Genomic DNA, 23133 nt, shown 5'->3' on the forward strand with positions numbered 1-23133 from the left:
ATGATTACTCTATGATATCTCTATCTCTATGCATTTTGGCAGTTTACTGCGTAGTGCTGTCATGTCAATGCCATTGTCACATGTCAAGTGATGTCAAAAATCCGAGAAGTTGCTTGGACGTTGATGATGTGTTTCTCGGTCGTTTAATCGAAAAATAAATTAAGTTAATGAAACTTTTATTATGTCGGTGCATCGTTGTTGACCTAATCTAAAACAGGAACATGAATTTCAATGCTTCAAGAAACGGTGAGTTCGCAAAAATCACGATATAATTTGGTATAGTCTAGTCACATGAATCAGTTCATTTTCGCCTTGCAAGTTTTGCGTATGTTTAGAAATACGCTTCCTTTTATGAAGAGCTATCACATATCAACTACCGGCTTTGGAAGGCCACATATAGAACAATAACTTTTAACTATAAAAACTGCTCTCAGTTTTTTATTTTTTATTTGATATTCTTTAAGTAGATTTTATGATTGTTTTTGGTTACCCTGTCACCCCTAGTTTCACCAGGCAGAAACAGTCATAAATAATATAAGTGACTAAAGTACTTAAACACAATCTTGAAGACTAAGTACCCCAAGTTATTTTACCTAATGTGTGGGAGAATCAGAATAGAATAGAAAGATATTTTTAACCGACTTCAAAAAAAGGAGGAGGTTCTCAATTCGTCGGAATCTTTTTTTTTTTTTTTTTTTTTTTTTTTTTATGTATGTTCCCCGATTACTCGAAAACGCCTGGACCGATTTTGAAAATTCTTTTTTTGTTTGAAAGGGTATACTTCAAAGTTGGTCCCATTTCAATTTGGTGAAGATCTGATGAACATCTTCGAAGATAGATACTGGAACTCCTCAACGGATAAGAGTAAATTGCTCGCGATCAGTGTAATAGCTTAGTAAACAGTAGATTTTTAAGCAGTCATAGCATAATTCCATGGGGCCACTAAAAATTGTGAAATAAAAATTTTTTACAAAAAAAATAAAAACCGACTTCGTTACACAAACACTAAAAATTGAAAAATAATTTAATTTATTACCGAATATATTATGTATACAAGAGTTAATATAGTTCCATAATAATATTTTTTGGGGTCGGTGCCAATGAGGAGTCCCATAAAAATATGAAGTCTAGACGATTCGCGCAGCTAAAGCTAATTGGCACCGGCACCAAAAAGTATTATTATGGAACTATATTAACTCTTGTATACAGAATATATTCGGTAATAAATTAAATTATTTTTCAATTTTTAGTGTTTGTGTAACGAAGTCGGTTTTTATTTTTTTTGTAATTATATTTAACATCAACCTATAAATACCGTCCATGATATTCAAATAAATATACAAGTGTTTTTGAATTGTCAAGTGAATCTATCACTGCAGTTCAGAATTGCTCATTTCAAATCTTATGGAATAGGTAACATTGTGTTTTAGATGTGAGTGAATGCTGATAGTAAAAAGAATATCTGGCTGAGATTGTTGTGGGCCTCTAGAGTCTAGACTCTAGACTAGACTGGGCATGTTTGGAATCCTCATAGATTTCGTTTTAAGTTCACATAGTTAATTATCACCATTACATCATTAGTTACAAATTCAACAATTGGCAATCAAAAAGTGTACAATGGTACCCATTTTGAATAAATTGTAGAGGTGAAACCTCTACCGTTACTTGGCTGGCAGCTATTAAGAAAACTTCGCAGCTGCCACACAACTACATTCAAATTTGGAACGCTGTGGAGAATCCTCCTGGTCACGCAGGTTACAAGATTCCACATTCCCTATCATCCGCTCGTCACGTCAACATCTTCTACCACTGTATTATATAAGGCTCGCGAGCCAGTCTGTATTGTACATAACGTATCAATTGTAAAGTGTAAAATAAACATCATTATATGTAGCTGGTTCTTCATTGCATCAACCCTTCAGCTACAAAATGCTTTAACTTTGATATCTCCATATAATTTTAATTGAAGAGTTATTCTCCGAGCCTAGCACAACAAAAATCTACACATTTCATACCTAATCTAAATATATTTAACAAGTCCTGACTCACTGACTGAAATCATTAATGGCCCAAGCCCTAAGGACCAAGAAAGCTGAAATTGGGTACAGAGGTTCCCTTTATAATGTAGACAAGGAATAAGGCCAGATTTTTTGAGATTCCCATGGAAAAGGGAATATAAAAGATTATATTTTCGTCAATCGAAACTCTGAGTGGTCGCAAGATTGTAATAAGATGTATTTCTCATTCTTACTAAAATTGTCTAAAAACTTCTCCAGTGGGTGCGGGCGGGCCTCGCAAACCCAAGCGTGTCAGCGATGTGACAGCAATGGGAACCCCCTCTCCTGCACCCTCATTCAGCCCGGCAGCTGCGTACAACCCAGCATTTACCCAGGGTCCACCACCACCTTACTCACAGGGGATCCAGTTGGATGGAGCTCAAAACTTTGCTGCCCCTGACCCTGCTGGAAGTAAGTACATAGTGATGTGACAGCAATGGCAGTCTCCTCTCCTGTACCCTCGTTCAGTCTACTCTCAGGGTCCCCTTACTAACAGGGAATCTAGTTGGATGGAGCTCAGGACTTTGCCCCTTCTGACCGGTAAAAGTAAGTACTCATCAATGTGAGCCTCTTCTGCACCCTAGTTCAGCCCAGCCTTTGCATCCAACCCAGCTTACTCTCAGGTTCCTCCACCCACTTACAGGAGGTCCAGTTGGATGGAGCTCAGGACTTTGAGCAATGGGAGCCTCTTCTGCACCCTAGTTCAGCCCAGCCTGTGCATCCAACCCCGCCTACTCTCAGGTTCCTCCACCCACTTACAAGAGGTCCAGTTGGATGGAGCTCAGGACTTTGAGCAATGGGAGCCTCTTCTGCACCCTAGTTCAGCCCAGCCTGTGCATCCAACCCCGCCTATTCTCTGGTTCCTCCACCCACTTACAAGAGGTCCAGTTGGATGGAGCTCAGGACTTTGAGCAATGGGAGCCTCTTCTGCACCCTAGTTCAGCCCAGCCTGTGCATCCAACCCCGCCTACTCTCAGGTTCCTCCACCCACTTACAAGAGGTCCAGTTGGATGGAGCTCAGGACTTTGAGCAATGGGAGCCTCTTCTGCACCCTAGTTCAGCCCAGCCTGTGCATCCAACCCCGCCTACTCTCAGGTTCCTCCACCCACTTACAAGAGGTCCAGTTGGATGGAGCTCAGGACTTTGAGCAATGGGAGCCTCTTCTGCACCCTAGTTCAGCCCAGCCTGTGCATCCAACCCCGCCTACTCTCAGGTTCCTCCACCCACTTACAAGAGGTCCAGTTGGATGGAGCTCAGGACTTTGAGCAATGGGAGCCTCTTCTGCACCCTAGTTCAGCCCAGCCTGTGCATCCAACCCCGCCTACTCTCAGGTTCCTCCACCCACTTACAAGAGGTCCAGTTGGATGGAGCTCAGGACTTTGAGCAATGGGAGCCTCTTCTGCACCCTAGTTCAGCCCAGCCTGTGCATCCAACCCTGCCTACTCTCAGGTTCCTCCACCCACTTACAAGAGGTCCAGTTGGATGGAGCTCAGGACTTTGCCCCTCTTGTCACTTCTGGAAGTAAGTACATGGTCATTAATGTGACAGCAATGGGAGCTCCCTATTCCATACCCTAGTTTAGTCGGGCTTCTCCATACAATCCAGCCTATTCAGGGTCTGCCAACCCTCACATGGAATCCAGATTGGTGGATCTTATGCTCCTGCTGACCTTGCTGGAATTTTTTTGTCAATTACCAACAATAAAGAACCTTGTATTTCTGTATTATTCTGTTTGTATGGAGATATTAAGTGTATAAATAAGTATTTATTGTTGTACAGATTTTGGCTACATGGGTGGCTTCAGCCAGTCTCCGATGGCCTCTCCAGCCAACATTGGCTCCATGCTTCAGCAGCCTATTGTACAAGTGAGATATCATTTTTCATGATTTAGGTTTTCAAAGTTTTGATTTCTTGGGATATAAAGTCTTTAGTTTATCTTTGTCTTTAGCCCATCTATCTCCATCTCTGGGATGCGATCCCAGAGATGGAGATAGATAGATTAGCTGTCTCTTTATCAAATTTTGAAAAAAACAGATGATTGATTTTCTAAATATTTAGAGAGGCAGAATTTGGCTGCACCTTTTTGTTTTTGTAACGTCTCCACTGTTTACCCATATTCATCATTATCACCCAATAGACGTCCACTTCCGTCCACCTAGTGGGGGGTCTTCCAACGCTGCGTCTTCTGCTGCGAGGTCGCCATTCCAGCACCTTGGGACCCCAACGTCTATCGGTTGTACGAATTATTCTATTCTATTGTTGTACCCATATCTATATTATTATATAAAGAGGTAATGTCGTTAAGTTTGTTTGTAGGGGGTAATCTTTGGAACTACTGAACCGATTTTAAAAATTCTTTCACCAGTAGAAAGCTACATTATTCCTGAGTGACATAGGTTGTACGGGATCTTTAAAAACCTAAATCCACGCGGGCGAAGCCGCGGGGATCAGCTAGTTCACAATAAAGAGATTTGAATTGAATTAAAGTAGTCTATGTCACTCTCCAAAGATGCCACAAACTAGACAGTAAATAATAATGTAACTAATAATGTACCTACTTACACAATAATTGTAACCAATTATTTTGGAAATAAATGGCTATTTGTTTATTTTATGTCACTCTCCAGTTCTTCAACTATGTCCACCAACAAACACACTTTCGCCTTTGTAATATGGATAGTGATTGTATGTTTTCAGGATATGGCGATGCAGTACGGCAACCAGCTGGCCGCCCAGGGTCGGGAAGTGGTGAAGAGGGAGCTGGACAAGTTCGTGCCGGTGTCGCGGCTGCGCTACTACTTCGCGGTGGACACCAAATATGTGCTGAGCAAGTTGCTGCTCATCCTGTTCCCATATAGACATAAGGTGGGCCACCTTAGAGGCAAGCGCGCTCCAAACAAGACCTCATAATTGCTGTTTCTCAGGCATGACTGTCACCCATCACAAGCCTATCTTACAATAAATAAAATGTGCAAGTCAGGGTCCGTACACGGACACCGTCCGAGGGTTCCGTACGACAGTCGTATTTTTTCGGCATTTTGCACAATAATTCAAAAACTATGATGCATAAAAATAAATAAAAATCTCTTTTAGAATGTACAAGTGATACCCCACCTGATATAGTTATCTGTGGCTTGAAGCAGTAACACACATCCAAATTTTCACATTCATAAAATAAATAAATACCACTAGCTTATGCTCGCTTACTTCGTCCGCGTGGACTACACAAATTTCAAACCCCTAATTCACCCCCTTTGGGGTTGATTTTTCAAAAATCCTTTCTTAGCGGATGCCTACGTCATAATAGCTATATGCATGACAGAATTCAGCCCGGTCCGTCCATTAGTTTGAGCTGTGCGTTGATAGATCAGTCAGTCAGTCTGTCATGTATAAAAACCTAACTACATCATTTGTTTACTTTTTTATAATAAAAAGATAATACAAGTGGATAAGATGAAAAATGATATTGTTTTACTGTCATGCTACTCAGCTCAATAAACACGTTCTCCGATTAAATATCATATTATTTAACGTAATACAGTCAATCCTTTTATATATTTTAAGAATACAAGTTAAGCCCTTTACTGCAATCACATGTATGTGTATGTGACGGTGTGTTTGCTGCAGGAGTGGATGGTGAAGTACGACCAGGAGAACCCGGTGGCGCCGCGCTACGACGTCAACGCGCCCGACCTCTACATCCCGTCCATGGGCTACGTCACCTACGTACTGCTAGCTGGGTTCATGCTGGGTAAGCAATATTTATTTTTTTCACATACCTAGTAACTTTCACGAACCAGTGGTAAATTAAACTAGTTGACGATTCAAAAGCACTTGTAAAACATATTTGAAAAAAAATATTCTATTCTATTTAATTTTAATAGCAAGAGGTCCTCAATATTTGCTGATGTCGGAATTAAGTTTTATTAAGAATCCTGTGGGAACTCTTTGATTTTCCGGGATAAAAAGTAGCCTATGTCCTTCCCCGGGATGCAAGCTATCTCTGTTGCAAATTTCGTTAAAATCGGTTGAACGGATGGGCCGTGAAAGGCTAGCAGACAGACAGACACACTTTCGCATTCATAATATTAGTATTGGATTAGTATGGATAGTGAAGACATATAATAATATTCCAGGTCTCCAGCACCGATTCTCTCCAGAACAGATCAGCATACAAGCATCAAGTGCCCTCGCATACATAATCTTCGAGATGGTTCTGTACCTCGTGACTCTGTACATCACAAACACCACCACCGCGCTCAAGACCCTGGACCTGCTCGCGTTCTCGGGCTACAAGTACACTGTGATGATCTTCAGCCTGCTCGGGGCTCTGACGCTGGGCCCCATGGGCTACTACTGCTGCCTGGTGGTGTGCAGCTTCGGCCTGTCCTACTTCCTGGTGAGTGATTACTGATTGCCATCATCATCATTGCATCCCATCACTAGCCCCTGAGCACAGCTACCCTCTTAAAATGTGTTTAAAATTAGGTTTAGGCCAATCTTACTTAAAAGGCCAGTTTTACCCACCGCCGGTCCGCTAAGCACGGATATCTCAGGATGAGAAGAATTTAGGCCACAATCCACCAGGCTGGTCCATTGCAGATTCAAATCAAATCAAATGTTTTATTCAAAAAAGGTAATAAATTACACTTTTGATGATCAGTTGTTGCATTTGTAAGATGATGATAAAGCTACGAGGGTTCCAAACGCGCCCAGGTCTGAGAAGAGCCCACAACAAGCTCAGCCGGGGATTGGCCGACTTAGCACACCTTTGAGAACATTATGGAGAACTCTCAGGCAAGCAGCCTCATGATGTTTCCCTTCACCGTTAGAGCAAGTGATATTTAATTGCTTAAAATGCAGACAACTCTGAAAACTTACAGGTACATTCCCGGGATCGAACCTCCGACCTCCCGAATAGGACGCTGACGCGACGTTTTAACCACTAGGCTTAGGTTACCACCATTTACAACATTAGAATCATCATCATCATCATCAACCGATAGACGTCCACTGCTGGACATAGGTCTCTTATAGGGACTTCCACACGCCACGGTCTTGCGCCGCCTGAATCCAGCGGCTCCCTGTGATTGGTCTGATGTCGTCCGTCCATCTATTCTTGTCTTCAAACGCTGCGTCTTCCGGTGCGAGGTCGCCATTCCAGCACCTTGGGACCCCAACGTATATCGGTTTTACGAACTATGTGCCCTACCCATTGTCATTTCAGCTTCACAACCCATTATTGCACATACCCGTTAGTACAACATTAGAATAGGCTAGCTTATGCTCGCGACTTTGTCCGCGTGGACTACTCAAATTTCAAACGCCTATTTCACCCCCTTAGGGATTGAATTTTCAAAAATCCTTTCTTAGCGGATGCCTACGTCATAATAGCTATCTGCATGCCAAATTTCAGCCCGATCCGTCCAGTAGTTTGAGCTGTGCGTTGATAGATCAGTCAATCAGTCACATTTGCCTTTTATATGTTTAGATTTTAAAAAATTCTACGTTGTTTTCAGGTAAAAACTCTTCGACTGCAGCTCCTATCAGGCGCCACACAGGCGCCCGAGCAGCCTAGCTATGGTGGTTACGCGGCCCCTAACCCATATGCAGAAAGCTGGACCAAGTCGTCCAACAGTGGGACCAAGCGACGGGTGTACTTCCTGCTGTTCGTGGCGATCACACAGCCGCTGCTGTCGTGGTGGCTCACTTACCACCTAGTGCCCTCCAGTGCTGTGTTGCCTGTGACGTCAGCGCGATAGCATTACGAGCCGTAGAACAAGAGTGTGAAGTGATGTTTTCATGTAACCCCTGAATTTGGACAAACTTTGAGGAAATCTGTGTGACAATCCAATCCATGCCTTATATTGTAAACTAGCTGATGCCTGCGACTTCATACACGTGGAATTAGGTTTTTTAAAAATCCCGTGGGAACTCTTTGATTTTCCGGGATAAAAAGTAGCCTATGTCACTCTCCAGGGTTTTTATCTTTACCCATGCAAAAAATCACCTCAATCCATTGCACCGTTGTGACGTGATTGAAGGACAAACCAACAAACAAACACTTTCGCATTTATAATAAGGGCACTGATTCTTTAAAGATGGATGTGGAATGAAGATATTAAAATGTTTGTTATTGGTAATTAAAATCGCGTGGGTTCTGTAAATACTTATTTTAGTTTGAACGAATCTTTTGATAAAATGTATATATTCCTAATTATTCATTAAATAATGAACCATCTGAATCAGGCATTTATTCAAAAATAACGTATCTAAATTAATACTTAAGTGCTTAATTACTTAACAAATTGATCTTTTTATAATTATGTAGGTAAGTACAGATACCGGCAGCAAATATTGCACATCGAACTTTACAAAGAGATTTCTGCTTTGTAGAGCGTCGTCTCTCTCACTCATTCCTATGTGACGTTTCGTCAGTCTCAACGACAGAGAGCGTTATCTCTTTCTAAAGTTCGATGTGCTATAGTTTCTGCTGGGTACTGAACCTATGTTTATTATTTAGAAATCAATACTTATGATCTATGATTCTTATTTTACATAGATCATGAAATGAAACAAAATTCAACTAAATATATAAAAGGATTGGTAGGAACGGCATTCCGAACCAGTGGTCAATTAAAACTACCTGACTATTCATAAGCACTTGTAAAAAGTTTACATGAATAAAAAAACATTCTATTCTATTCTATTGACTGACTGATCTATCAACGCACAGCTCAAACTACTGGACGGATCGAGCGGAAACTTGGCATGCAGATAGCTATTATGACGTAGGCATTCGTTAAGAAAGGATTTTGGAAAATTCAAGCCCTAAGGGGGTGAAATAGGGGTTTGAAATTTATGTAGTCCACGCGGACGAAGTCGCGAGCATAAGCTAGTGTTTAATATGCGTCATTGCGTCGGTTTGGATGATTTTTAAAGTTTTAGCAAGAAAGAAGAAGAAGAATATTTCAATGAACTTTCATCGCTTAAAGTGATGAAAGCTGTTCATCATCCACTGTTCCACAACTGATGAGTTGTCTAATTGCGACGGTGATAAGCAAGTAGGTAGGACCTCCATTTTGTACTAATCGAAATAATATATACATATTTTATATGGAACTTGTGTTTTATTTAAATTCATACCCATAGGTTGAAACAAGCGGTGATAATTTATAGTAGGTAGGTAGGTGGCGCGTGGCCAAAATCGGAACGTTGCCGTCAAGTGTCCCCTTTGTTCTTGTTTGAATAGTCTAAGCCTTTGTTCTCCAACAGCGCCCCCCTGTCAATGTCATTAAAGTGCCAAAAGAGCCTTGTCGCACAGTACGTACGCGACAGGTCTAGATAGCAATCGAGGTATGTGGCGGGGGGACGCCCCGCACACCCGCGTTATCCCGCACTGGGTTAGCGGGCGGGCTATGCGGGCGTGCGAGGCGTCCCCACTCCGATTGCCATCTCGATTAGGTACAGATGATAGACGCTGTTTGATGTCGAGTTCTTTGAGAGTGGACTTTTTACGAAATTCGGTCCAAGATATTCATTCTCAACATTCTTCTCCAGCATCACATCTTGATAGCATCTATTATACTCTTCTCACTTTTGTTCTCATTATAGACCGACAGAGTGATCCTTTTTAGCAAAAAGGCACTCTTAGATGATCAGTATGTCCGTTTGTCCGTCGTGTCTGTCAAGAAAACCCATAGGGTACTTCCCGTTGACCTACAATCATGAAATTTGGTAGGTAGGTCTTATAGCACAAGTAAATGAATAAATCGGAAAACCGTGAAATTGTGGTTACATCACAAAAAAAAATTGAAATGTGTTTATGAACAAATAATTAGTTTTTTCAATTTTCAAAGTAAGATACCAGTGGGTTATCATATTATGAAAGTGCTTTATGTAAATTCTAAATTTTTGCATAACAGTTTTTGATTTATTGTGCAAAATGTCGAAAAAATACGACTGTAATACGGAACCCTCGGTGCGCGGGCCTGACTCGCACTTGGCCGGTTTTTTTTTAATACCCCACATCAATTAAAAGTAATTTAGAAGTCGGTAACTACCTAGTAGAATGTATGGCCCATTTATTACTTACTTTTCTATCTATTGTGCACACTGCGGCTTGCGCTATTTGCGTGCGAGCAAGATAGATATAACATCCAGCCTTGACCTAGATTTTAGCCTCGTGCCTGTGCCTAGATATTGTAGGCGGGGAAGATGTTGAGGCGCCAAATTTTGAATTAAAATAAAACTTTTTGAGCTTTCAACAGTAAAGTTCAAAGTTCCTCTACCAAGTATCGGCGATCTACCAATCACCGAACATAAAAAATAACCGACTTGCGCTACCGAATAGCTACCGATGAAAAAGAGTTTAAAATATATATAAAACGTTTGGAAACCGTAATATAACTATATGAACAAAAATAATTATTCGTGAAGCAATCGGTTCTTAATTTGTTGCCTAAAAAAGGAACTAAAGTTTTTCAATAATACTTATGCATGTTAAATAATACATAATTACGTGAATCGTGGTTTTTTTTCGTATAATTATCCAGCTTTAAAACTGCAAAAAGTTGGATTGGCGCAAAAACTAGTTTAACTACGGTGAAGTTGATCGCAATTGGTGATTGGTCGAGCGCCAAACGACCTTGCGCTTTTTGTTTTAGTACTAGTGATGTAACCGCAAATAAAACATTATTATTAAAACGTAGCATTAATATTAAATCGTGTGATATATGTATTGATAAAAAGCCGTAGATGAAATAAAAAAATAAGGCTAACCAATGTTCTCTCATCTTTCATCTTAAAGGGATTAAAAAATCTTACAATTAAATTGAAAAATATGAAAATACCAACCGATTTCCACTACCTACCTATAGTACGCGACAGGTCGAGATGACAATCTGGGTATGAGGCGGGGATGCCCCACACACCCGCTCGTCACCCGCGCATAGGTACCCACCCACCCCATCTCGCGGAAGCAGATTGTGATAGATAAGTAAAAACCGGTCAAGTATAAGTCGACTCACACATGAAGGGTGCCGTGCCATCGTACAAGACACAACTAAGTTCTTTTACATTTTACTGTTTACACTATGTACTTTTTTTTTTACTAGCTTATCCTCGCGACTACGTCCATGTGGAATTAGGGTTTTAAAAAATCCCGTGGTAACAAAAATCACGTCAATCCGTTGCACCGTTGCGACGTGATTAAAGGACAAACAAACCAATAAATCAACAAACACACTTTCGCATTTATAATAATAAGAAGTTATTTGCATGGTGGCCATTTTGTAATTTTTGTTATTTGTTCTTATAGTAGCAGTAGAAATACAAACTCTATGAAATTTTAACTCTATAGGTACCTATTAAGACGTATGGTTCATGAAATACAGTATATTGATACACAGACAGACGGACGGCCACAGAGGCTTAGTAATAGAATCCCGTTGGCACCTTTCGGCATACACGAAGATATAAATCTCCAGATAGGAAAAGCTCACGTCATTCTAAAAATGTAGAAAAATTCATACGCTTGTGTGCGACACATGCGCATAGTTGTCACTTCTTCGCTCTGGGCTGGTTTCCGCACTTAAAATAGTTGTCACTATACGCATGTGTATTATCTATATTCTATGCCATATTTAGAATATAGGTAATACCTACACATATATTGTACACCCATTTTATTATTGTATGTACCTGCTATGCAGATCTGACTTTCGTAAGCGTTTTTAATGTCTAAGTGATAAAGCCCTGGCTAAAAATAAAGATTAAAAAAAAGTCTAAATCGAAAAAATAAATAAATACATACATAAATATTGGTGCAGAATTTACGCAACTTTTGACACAAGTACAAGCGTGCTTCAAAAATTACGACCTGTTACAAGGATTGGGCGTATATGTAACATATGTTTAAGAAAGTAAAATATGACTAACTGTTATTTAATTTAATTTAATCTTTATATATAAAAGTATCCAAATCATACCAATGTATGCGGAATAAAGATATTTTGCTGTTACTAAAATAAAAACAAATGTTTCGAAATAATAATATTAAGAACCGCTAGGTGTCTTAACTCTTAATAAAATAAACTTGCTAGCACATCACTACTGTAATCAGCTGGTAGCTGTCAAAACGCAGGCGTACCAACATAACCTGCGTCACTGCGTGGGCATCTGCGGATAAGTTCACTCTGGCTGTGCGCCATACACAACAACCGCAGAGCAGTATCGACAAACGTTCACATTTAGACGTAATAAATATAGTGTCTCTTCTTATATTTTAGTAATTAGACCATTCAAAATTTAAATTTCACTCGTTTTAGTTGTTTAAGTGTTAAGTGTATTTGATGATATATTAATAATGTACAGTGCCGCATCTTTATACGCATTCTAAAGTAATTACGTAATGGGAATTATGCTAGAGAAGTTTTTAGTATTGCCCTGAAATTCAACATGGCCGCTGACACAGGAATGGATACTTGCCCCAGTCCGGAAATCACGGACTCTAGAAAACGACCCCTGGACGGCGACTCGGAAAATGGGGACGTCAAGAGGTCACACTTCAGCTCGGGTGAGTACTCGCTTTATACATGACCCACTGTTTTGATTGCGTATTTGGCAAGTGAAGTTAACATTGACATAGCGCGGCGACCTGCTAATCGCAGCTCTACGGTCCAACAAGATTCTTATCAGAATGTCGCTGTTATCAGTTTGACCTATTTAATTACAATAATAAAGCAATTATGAGTTAAATGTGTAGAAATAATGTAAAAAAATGGTCAATACGAGCGTATGTGCCACAAAACGTAGCAATTGCATTGTGCCACGACTAAAATAGCGTAATCTACGATATATTAACATAAAAATTGAGGTTCCCAGTTATCAGTGGCGTCGATAAGAACGCCTCCCTTTATGTACCTATTGTGTAAGTTGTAACTAATGAATGCAATGTTAAAAGTGAGTCGTTGTTTTTTAGTTCAAGACTTGGTGACGGCCTTGCCACTGGCAAACGGTCACGGCAATATAACGTCTCATTTCGGTGAGTCGTCAGAAAGTATTAAGTTCGCTCCTCATCGGCTTTGTGGTTTTTGGTGGCGCGCATGCCTCACGCGCGCTCACGCACACGCTCATCCCGCGCTGACGCTCACTGCCCACGAGCCCCGAGCCCAGCTCCATCAAATCCACTAGTTAACTCATCCAAGTCAACACTAGTCTTTACGGTGTCCGGTGTAACGTGTATGCAATAGATCGCAGCTCGAGTTGTCGGTGCCCCGTTGTTGGGGGGCCCAGTGAGCGATCAGCGATGAGCCAGCGTAGACGTTAGCGTTGACCGTCAGTCATTGCACAGTAAACATGCCTCGATGTCGTGAGCCTGTAGGTAGCCTCACATCGACCCACTCATGGCTTAGTCGTTGCATCGTCGGTGTGTCCATCACCTCAATGTACAGATCTCCAACATTTACTATCCTAGGATCATTCGCAATACTCTCTTCTTGAAATTTTATTTCATATCTGATCGCTTTTATTTGCTTTTATTATTATTTGACAGTCATCTCTCAACTAACCTATCGGAGATTAACATTGTTTGCATAAACTATCCATTGACTTTTTATTAATGTCACACAGTATTTAGGTATTAGATTGGCACGTAATGTATCATTTGTATGGGCACCAGCTGACTGCATATTGTTCCAATCTATCAGGAAATATTTCTGAAACACCTAAAACTTAAGTGAAATGGCACAAGATCAGACTCTATGTGATGTGTTTAAGTGAAATCACAGAAACACTGTTAATACCTGACACCATAAATTTCTAGAAACTACAACAATTTTGTATGGAAATTTTGCATAGTATTGATTCCAGTAGCATTTTATAAGTGTGTCCAGTTTATAAATCTCCTCATGTATGCTTAAAAAAGTGATAAGCTTATCTAGATTTTGTACTTTAGTCTTATGAGAAATTATTTATTGGAAAAATATGTAGCCATATGTACGCCCCTTTAAAATTTGTAAGAAATATTAGAGTTAACATGTTAATTATTGAGTAAATACCTACAGAGCTTGATTCAAATGTGTGTGAAGGTGGCAAAGCTGATGACGCAAGGTCATTGTCGGTATAGTTATTCTAAGGTCTGCTAATGTTGTTTTAACTTTAATTACCTAAAACATAGAGTTGGTATTTCCTCGTCATTACGGTGAATAATTCCAAGGTTGATGGATGGATGTGGTGTCAATTTGTGGATTGGGTCATTATATGATGTTTGCATTGAAATACAAGGACTTATCTGGTATTTTATTGGTTGTAATTTTGTATTTTATTGGCGTAAAATGAGTTGGTTGATTTGTTTTCGCTACGCATAGAACTATAGTTACAAATCAAATCATCTATGATTTTACAAATAGGTAATGATTAAGTAATGATAACTAAGTAGTTAATCCTTGGGATGAGATCTGTAGAGCGCACTTTGACTTTGCTCAGACTTAAGATTGAGTTAAAACGAGACAGATTTATGTAACAGATATACATCTGTCTCGTTTTAACTCTGTCTTAAGTCTTAGCAAAGTCAGAGTGCGCTCTATAGATATCACCCATAGTCTTTCTTGCTGATTTAATTTTTAGTTTTTAAAGTTACAACTACAACACACACTTATTTTAGACATAGTAAGTAAGTGTAATATTTTCCTAATTAGTAAACAGAATGTTTTCTAATAAGAATAAGAAAATTTATTAGAAACTGCTTATAAATTATAAATTCGATTAAAAATGTGTCAACCTATAGTTTGAATACTAAATCAAAAAGCTAAAATATAGGCAGTAAAATGTTTGTATAGGCTAACTGGTTCTGGCATATTATCTTAGATTGGATTTCCCCAATTGCAGTCAAGGGCTAACTTGTATCTGTATTAAAAAAAAACTGAACACTTATGGTACCTACTAAAGTTGCTTATTTTTCTTTTGGGTTAAAAAAAAGGAAAAATGCAATCCAGTTCTCATATATTGTAATGTATAGTCAATCTTCAAATAGAACTTATAAATCTCGATAGAGTAAGGTATATGGAAAGCGACAAGTCGAGATGTCAATCGGAGTATGAGGTGGGGTGACGCCCCGCACACCCGCACGCCACCCCGCACTCGCCCGCGCATCGGGTTAATGCGGAGACTGTGCGGGGTGTGCGGCTCGTTTCCTCCCCGATTGCCATCTCGACCTGTACTTTAAATGAAGCTTGTTTCATAATATTGACATAAATTCTGTTGAACATATTGAACGTTTATCTCAGCAGGCACAGCTATAAAACATAATGCTCAGCTGATAAGATAAACGCTATGTACCCACTTTTAACAGCCTATTATTTAAATCCATCATTTCCTCTATAAAATATACTTTGCAGATTTTAGCTACTAAGGCAATATCAGTACAATCTGCATCATGAAAGTTGAAAAATCCATACTCCATACTAATATTATAAATGCGAAAGTGTGTCTGTCTGTCTATCTGCTAGCTTTTCACGGCCCACCGTTCCACCGATTTTGACGAAATTTGGTACGGAGATAGCTTGCATCCCGGGGTAGGAGTTAAGTTACTTTTTATCCCGGAAAATCAAAGAGTTCCCACGGGATTTTTAAAAACCTAAATCCACGCGGACGAAGTCGCGGGCACCCTCTAGTTATCTATAAAAACGGCAAAAAAAATCACGTTCAAATAAATATTTTTATTGTCAGACAGACGGACGGACGGCGGAGTCTTAATAATAGGGTCCCGTTTTACCCTTTGGGTACGGAACCCTAAAAATGGTAATAGTTATGTTAGATTCTTAGTTCTTACCAAAATTAACTGCTAGACTTGTATTTCTGTTATAAGCGTCGATGCGTAATCAGTACCCTTATTATAAATGCGAAAGTGTGTTTGTTTGTTGGTTTGTCCTTCAATCACGTCGCAACGGTGCAACGGATTGTCGTGATTTTTTGCATGGGTATAGATAAAGACATGGAGAGTGACATAGGCTACTTTTTATCCCGGAAAATCAAAGAGTTCCCACGGGATTTTTTAAAAAAACCGGCCAAGTGCACGCTCGCGCAACGAGGGTTTCGTACACAGTCGTATTTTTTCGGCATATTGCACGATAATTCAAAAACTATGATACATAAAAATAAATAAAAATCTGTTTTAGAATACACAAGTGAAGCTCTTTCATATGATACCCCACTTGATATAGTATCTTACTTAGAAAATTGAAAATACTAATTATTAGTTCATGACCACAATTTAATTTTTTTGTGTGATGTAAGCCTAAATTCACGGTTTTCAGATTTTTTCCCCAAATTTCTACTATAAGACCTACTTACCTGCCAAATTTCATGTTTCTAGGTCAACGGGAAGTACCCTGTAGGTTTCTTGACAGACAACATAAGTGATCCTATAAGGGTTCCGTTTTTCCTTTTGAGGTACGGAACCCTAAAAACCTAATTCTACGCGAACGAAGTCGTGGGCATCAGCTAGTAAGATTAGGAAGGTGTTCCTAATTGTAGTCTCGTATTCGATCGTTAAACGTATACCTACTCGTTAAAACTTGTTAACGATTTTATAATAGCGTAAAACAAAAACAAACGGCGGACAATTAGTGTCCAATTACAAAACAGTTCATTTTGTAATTTTGTGCTATTGACTTAAACATCACACTGTAGGTGATTTGAAAAACCAGTTTCGAGAGTCATGTGAGGATAATAATATTATGGACTAAGAGCCAGCACGTGCCAGACCTTCGTTATTTTATAAAAGCTGAAAATTTCAGTAACGTCTGTTTGGATCATGGTGGCTTTGGGAGATAACAGGTAATAAGATAAAGGTGTAAAAAATCAAAGTATAAAATCTAACCTATACCTACCTGCCAAATTTCATGATTCTAGGTTAACGGGAAGTACCCTGTAGGTTTCTTGACAGACAGATGACAAAGTGATCCTATAAGGGTTTCATTTTTCCTTTTGAGGTACGGAACCCTAAAAATTAGAGATCCCTACGAAAATTGTAATAAGCTACCCGTGCGAAGCTGGGGCGGGTCGCTAGTTGTTGATAAAGAAAACATAAAAGGAAGCTCGGATATGATTACATCAGGCTGAACAACAGAGACTTAATCAATCTATTTACATAGAAAGCGCTTAGAGGAGTGTTTGAACTCAGGGTCGTGGAAATAAGGAAAACATGCCTTGTTTATTTATTTCACGAGTTAGCGGAATATTTTCGTTAAAGTAAGTACTTGCTAATTAATTCATTCATTTAGAACTAGATCTTATCCGCGATTTTGTCTGCGTGGATATATGCTCAAATCCGCTATCTCCTTCTAAAGGTCGATGTACATTACTTTCGGCCACGTACTGTACCATAATAGATGATACCCACGACTATCTAGGTAGTGAATTTAGGTTTCTTAAAGAATGCCATGAGAACTGACATTTCGGGACAAAAATAGCCTAGATCCTTCCTCGAGATGCAAGCTATCACTACCACACTTCGGCAAAACTGGATAAACGGCTGGACTTTGAAAAGCTAGCAGACAGAGATTATGCTCTACAAATCCGCTATCTCCTTCTAAAGGTCGATGTACATTATTTTCTGCCGCGTGTTGTAATCCTGCCCGTCCGTTTCCGGGATGCAAGCTGTCTCTATACGTACCATCATCCTATGTCCAGCAGTGGATAGACGTCCACTGCTGGACATAGGTATCTTGTAGGGACTTCGGTATGCTTGAATATGGAAACGTTTCCCTGCGACTCGTTTGATATCGTCTGTCCCCACCTATTGGAGGTCTTTTATTGCTGCGCTTTCCGATGCGAGGTCGCCATGAATAAAGTTAAAGACCAGATGGCCTAACATACGCCCCCCGAAAAAAATTTGTGTATGCATTTTCTCGTGTTAATTCATGGAGATAACACGAGTAAATGCGAACACAAATTATTTACTAGCATACTGTGAGGCTGTGATAGCCCAGTGGTTAGGACGTCCGCCTTCTAATCGGAGGTGGGGGGTTCGATCCCGGGCACGCACCTCTAACTTTTCCGAGTTATGTGCGTTTTAATTAATTAAATATCACTTGCTTTAACGGTGAAGGAAAACATCGTGAGGAAACCTGCATGCCTGACCACTGGTTCGGACTTCGGAGTGCCGTTCATACCGAGAATAATCAGCAAGAATGGAGAAACTCGGCGGTTGCTCTTTTCAGAATGTTTCTGAATCACTATTCACTACCCTCCAATCACGTCGCAACGGAGCAACGGATTGACGTTACCTTTTACATGGGTATAGTTTAAGACCTGTGACAAAGGTTACCTTTTATCTCGAAAAATCAAATTTTTCCCACGAGATTTAAAAAAAACCTAAATCCACGCGTACGAAGTCGCGGGCATCAGCTAGTTAGTTAATTAAATTAAGTGACAGTTTAAAAAATGTTTCTCGTAGATAAGAGCAAAGTATAAGCTAAGAACTTAACACATTAAAAGCATTAAGATTTGTGTTCCCAAGTCGTTAGGTATTTCGTTACGAAAACTTTTTACGTTGCAAAAGTTGGAGCTGCGAGTAGGTACCTACTAAGCTGTTAGTAACAAGTTGCGGTATCTAGATTCTAGACCACTGCTCCCTAAATAGGTCACAAGCGAGTAGAATACCTACTTGACTTCGCCCACAGGCTAGTTTTTCCAATAAACTTAAAGTAACATTAAGGCCAAAAAATGGTGATTGTTTTGAGCCGTCTAACAACTTGGCAACCGCTCTGGCGCAGTGGAATAATTATTATGAGAGGTCTCGAATTCGATCCCCGGCAGAAATCAATAATTTCTAGCTCTCAAATAGGAAGGTTATGTCGCAACTCGCAAAGAACCAAAATGAATGTTCCTTTGCCCAAATATCTTCTCGTAACATATTACAGTTACAACCACTTCAAAGTTGTCTGGTGGGAGGCTTCGGCCGTGGCTAGTTACCACCCTACCGGCAAAGCCGTGCCGCCAAGAGATTTAAGGTTCGTACGCACCTGAGCGGCGCGGCGCGGCGCTTCAGCGAGCTGCACGTCGCGGCACAGAGCTTCAAAATATCATTTCTATCATTTTGTATGGCGCATATCGCACTAGAGCGGCGCTGCACAGCGCTTCACCGCGCGTTGCCGCGCGGCACGGTTGGAGAGAATATTTTGAAGCGCAGCGAAGCGACGCGCAGTGCAGTGACGCTAGTGCGACATACCCAGCGGCGCGGCGCGGCGCTTCGCGCTCGTACGCGAACGGGTATAAAAGTGACGCGCAAGTGACGCGAGGTGCCGCGTACTGAAGTTGTAGTGCGGTAGGCACCGTCGAGCGGCCTGAGGTGACGCGTTCTGCAGTCGGACTGAAGCGCCGCGCCGCGCCGCTCAGGTGCGTACGAACCTTTAGCGTTCCGGTACGATGCCGTGTAGAAACCAAAGGGGCATGGGTTTATTAAAAACTGCCATACCCCTTCCAGGTTAGCCCGCTTTCATCTTAGACAGCATCGTCACTTACCACCAGGTGAGATTGCAGTCAAGGGCTAACTTGTATCTGAATAAAATAAAATAAAAAAGAGTTTAGAACATCGGCGCAAAGTTGCCTGTCTGTCGCTATTTTACAGGATATATTTCGGAGAGTGTGCCGAAGAACTTTCTACTATCGCACCGCAAGGTATCGCCAAGTCTGCACCCGTATGATTCCAGCATCAGCTTTCCACTCCTATTATAATATGGATACCTTGAAGCCAAGAGTGAATAGGCATCTTCTAGACAAGCGCGCTCCATCTTAGGCTGCATCATCACTTGCCACCAGGTCTGATTGCAGCCAAGCGTTAGTCTATAAATTAAAAAAAAAAACCAATTCTTATAATTTAGAAGTACGGTTGATAATAATATACATTATATTATGATACTAATATGAGTGTTTATATGCTGTATGTAGGAAGCACAGTGTTAAGATATCTCGCTATTGTTATGCGGCGATAAGATGCTATCGCAAATTGCTTTATAATGCAAAAGATATCTTTAGATAACGGTTCTTATTATGTACGCTATGTACTGATAAATATTAACATAAACTTATTAGCTACATATAATATTATAATATTATGTTGCAGTTTAAATTTTTGACCAACGTCATTGGTCAAAAGTAGTTTTGATTCAAAATATGGGTTAATAGTAGGTATTATATTTATACCATACTAAAGATGATAGTGATGTATGTGGTTCAGTTACGTCATGCGAATGAGTCAGTGAACCAGTTTATGCTTCTCTATTTTACATTGAGCTCACTGCTCACACAAGCTGAGTAAGAAGGAAGCATTATAAAACTATTAAATAATTACCTACTAAAATAAAATTAGTAGGTACGTAGAGGAAGGTAAGATTGGTGTAATAGTGCATTAGGATATGATTTACGTAAATATATATTATATTGAGTAATTAGGTGATCTTAGATGTTATTAAACAATTCACAGCAGGTGTTTGAGTTTTTTCATAATTGTATATCATTGAACCCATCGACTCACAATACTAGACACCTTCTAACGTTACCCGTAGCTACTGAACCTACTCAGTTGGCAATTTTTTTGCTCCGCGCATTATTTATTTTTTATAAAAATCTGGTAGCACTGGAAACGTCAAAAAATTTTGTTTAATTAAAAATTCGACTATATATGTAATGTATGTATCACGAAGCAAAACCTCACAAAATCCCCCTTATAAGGCTGACCACAGCTGCGCGCTCGTCAATATTTTATTATATTTATTAGTTATTCATAACAGGTTTCCTTGACAACGTTTGTAGCTTATGGCAGGTGTTGAAATGAATTTGAATTAACTAGCTACTGTACTTGCATCAAAGAGCAAAAACCGCAAGTTTAGTGTTCCTAATGTATGGAAAAGAAACTGTTTCTAACGAACAATTAAAACTGCTATAAAAATAATGCAGCCCGAAAGGTTGCAGATTCAAACTCTAGTTTTGGACTATTTATAAAATATTCTGTTACTAGCTGATGCCCGCGACTTCGTACGCGTGGATTTAGGTTTTTAAAAATCCCGTGGGAACTCATCATTTTTCCGGGATGAAAAGAAGCCTATGTCCTTCCCCGGGATATAAGCTAACTCTGTACCAAATTTCATCGAAATCGGTTGCACGGTTGCGCCGTGAAAAGCTAGCAGATAGACAGACAGACAGACACACTTTCGCATTTATAATATTAGTATGGATATTTTTTTATAAACTGTTAATTAGTGTATTTAATCGATTTTTTTTTAGATATATCTTGATTTCTTTCTAAAGATATATTTTATTTGCCAAGTGCAATAGGGGCCAGTTTCATTGTCCTGTTGTAGCTATTCTTCTAACACTTTAGCTTACTTTTTAGGGTTCTGTACCTCAAAAGTAAAAAGAAACCATTATAGGATCACTTCTTTGTCTGTTTGTCTTAAAACAAATTATCATTACTGTATATAAAAACAATTGTTTCTGAAAGGAAAATCGTTAGGTTGTCGATTACCTAACGTTACGTATTTATTCTACGTAGGTAGGTAACTAATCATTTTGTAAATTGCAATACATCGACGCTTCATACATACTCCGCCTCTACTTTCAATCAATCCTTACTTAAATAGCTTTAAACTAATTCCAACCTTGAGTGGAAGTTATAAGGAGCTCTTTTCTACGTCACATTTTGTTACATGCGCTTTTCTGTACGCTGGCGTGTTAATAAATGTGCATTATCAATGGAATTGTGACAATAGAGCACAATCATTGCGATGAATAATTAATTTGTGTAGGGTAAAGTCTACTATTTACTAAGACCGCGTTTAAGCAAGCGTAGTGTGGGACGCCCTCCAGCACGATGGACCGACGATATAAAGTGGCTGGATGAGGAAGGCTGAGGACCGGGTGTGGTGGCGCTTTTTAGCGAAGGCCTATGTCCAACAGTGGATGTCCAGGCTGATGCTGATGATGAAAGTCTACTATTGCCAGCACCGGTAAAAGTTGAACTGCTGCAGTCTGCAGTCTGTAGCCTAAATGCGACTGTCACAAAATTCTTAAAAAACAAAATGGCCGATTTTGTATGTGCGGGCTGACAAAAAACCGCTGTCGGGTTTTTTGAAAACTTTTTAAATTACTTTTTAATACTTATATTCTGCATCGTTACAAAAGTAAGTAGGTATAAGTATGTACTACCTAAATATTTCACGGTTCAAAAGAGAAAAACATTTTTAGGAATCTCTTGGAGTTATTTCAACCACTGAAATTTTGTTGACATTAAAAAGAAAATAACTAAATTAAAAAGCTTTTTGATATGAGTTACGTTTCGCGTGTCAAGTGCCTACGGTAATTTCTTTTTCACGCACGCACATTACAACAATGTGAAAAATTGTTCCCTTGAAATATGGCAAAGGATTGTGATTTATCATGCCGCAGGACACGGTACTAAAACGTGTTCCGCGAAATGCTTTCATGGTTGACACAAACAGGGCTTCTAAATTATTTTTAAATAGCTACATAATATCACTGTTGTCACCTACTGTTCAAACCAAATTGCGACACCCAAACTGGGTATCCGTAATCCTACCCTGTACATAGTTTATGGAATTGCAATAAATTGAAATTAAATTGAAGGTACATTATGTATCCTACCGTACATAATATCAAAAATTGCTGAACCGGCAGGATATGAACCTGCGTCTTGGTTTATCTTTCAATAGGGTATTTTACCCTTTTTTGAGTTTTTTATAAGACAAAACTTTTAAGAGTTTTAAATAAATAAAATAAATAAATAAAATGTTTTTATTTCGACCAACAAGGATCATATTGGTGTTAGTAATTACACGAAACTTAAACCTAATTGTTAGTAATTATTAATATTGGTGTTAGTAATTACACGAACTTAAAATTATTTGTTAGTAGAAAATCTATAACTATAATATTTATAACTATTTAAATTAGGACAGGATCGATTTGCCAGCCTACTTGTAATTGTAACGCCATTGCGTCTGTTCGTCTATTAGTCTCAAAGCCTTCAGCAGAAGGGCTTAGCTTGACAAATTAC

At 39.5% G+C, this 23133-nt stretch overlaps 2 protein-coding genes across 10 annotated transcripts in view; both read left to right on the forward strand.

Annotated features, from left to right (window-relative positions):
- The first annotated feature begins 92 nt into the window (after positions 1–92).
- Yif1 (Yip1d-interacting factor 1) lies at positions 93–21132 on the forward strand. 2 transcript variants are annotated; one of them, XR_011237804.1, is made up of 8 exons: positions 93–246; positions 2277–2468; positions 3837–3922; positions 4755–4922; positions 5685–5808; positions 6194–6456; positions 7577–7968; positions 21112–21132. XR_011237804.1 is itself a non-coding variant. In XM_034978106.2 (7 exons), the coding sequence occupies exons 1-7, from the start codon at positions 222–224 to the stop codon at positions 7817–7819; spliced, it is 1101 nt and encodes a 366-aa protein (XP_034833997.1). In that variant the 5' UTR covers positions 93–221; the 3' UTR covers positions 7820–9179. The 2 variants fall into 2 exon arrangements, 1 of the variants encoding a protein (XP_034833997.1); XM_034978106.2 differs by lacking the exon at positions 21112–21132 and having other exon boundaries at positions 7577–9179.
- Positions 12222–23133, forward strand: part of ps (RNA-binding protein Nova-1-like protein passilla) — a 102169-nt gene continuing 91257 nt past the window's right edge. For 6 of the 8 annotated variants that reach the window (XM_069504604.1, XM_069504607.1, XM_034978094.2 and 3 more), the window contains exons 1-2: positions 12222–12633; positions 13039–13101. In XM_069504604.1, the coding sequence (XP_069360705.1) occupies positions 12516–12633; positions 13039–13101 (181 nt within the window). In that variant the 5' untranslated portion in view covers positions 12222–12515. The remainder of the gene's footprint in view (positions 12634–13038; positions 13102–23133) is intronic. The other 2 variants (XM_069504606.1, XM_069504608.1) reach the window with 1 other exon arrangement.

This window comes from Maniola hyperantus, chromosome 18 (genome assembly GCF_902806685.2).
Source record: "Maniola hyperantus chromosome 18, iAphHyp1.2, whole genome shotgun sequence".
Classification (NCBI taxonomy): Eukaryota; Metazoa; Arthropoda; class Insecta; order Lepidoptera; family Nymphalidae; genus Maniola; species Maniola hyperantus.

What these genes read in the sequence shown, in the direction of transcription:
- Yif1 (XM_034978106.2), top strand. Translation starts at nt 222, where the DNA reads ATGAATTTCAATGCTTCAAGAAACG. An exon ending in TTCAGCAGCCTATTGTACAA is followed by an intron (nt 3,923 to 4,754) that starts GTGAGATATCAT and finishes GTATGTTTTCAG; the next exon opens with GATATGGCGATGCAGTACGG. An exon ending in GCTAGCTGGGTTCATGCTGG is followed by an intron (nt 5,809 to 6,193) that starts GTAAGCAATATT and finishes ATAATATTCCAG; the next exon opens with GTCTCCAGCACCGATTCTCT.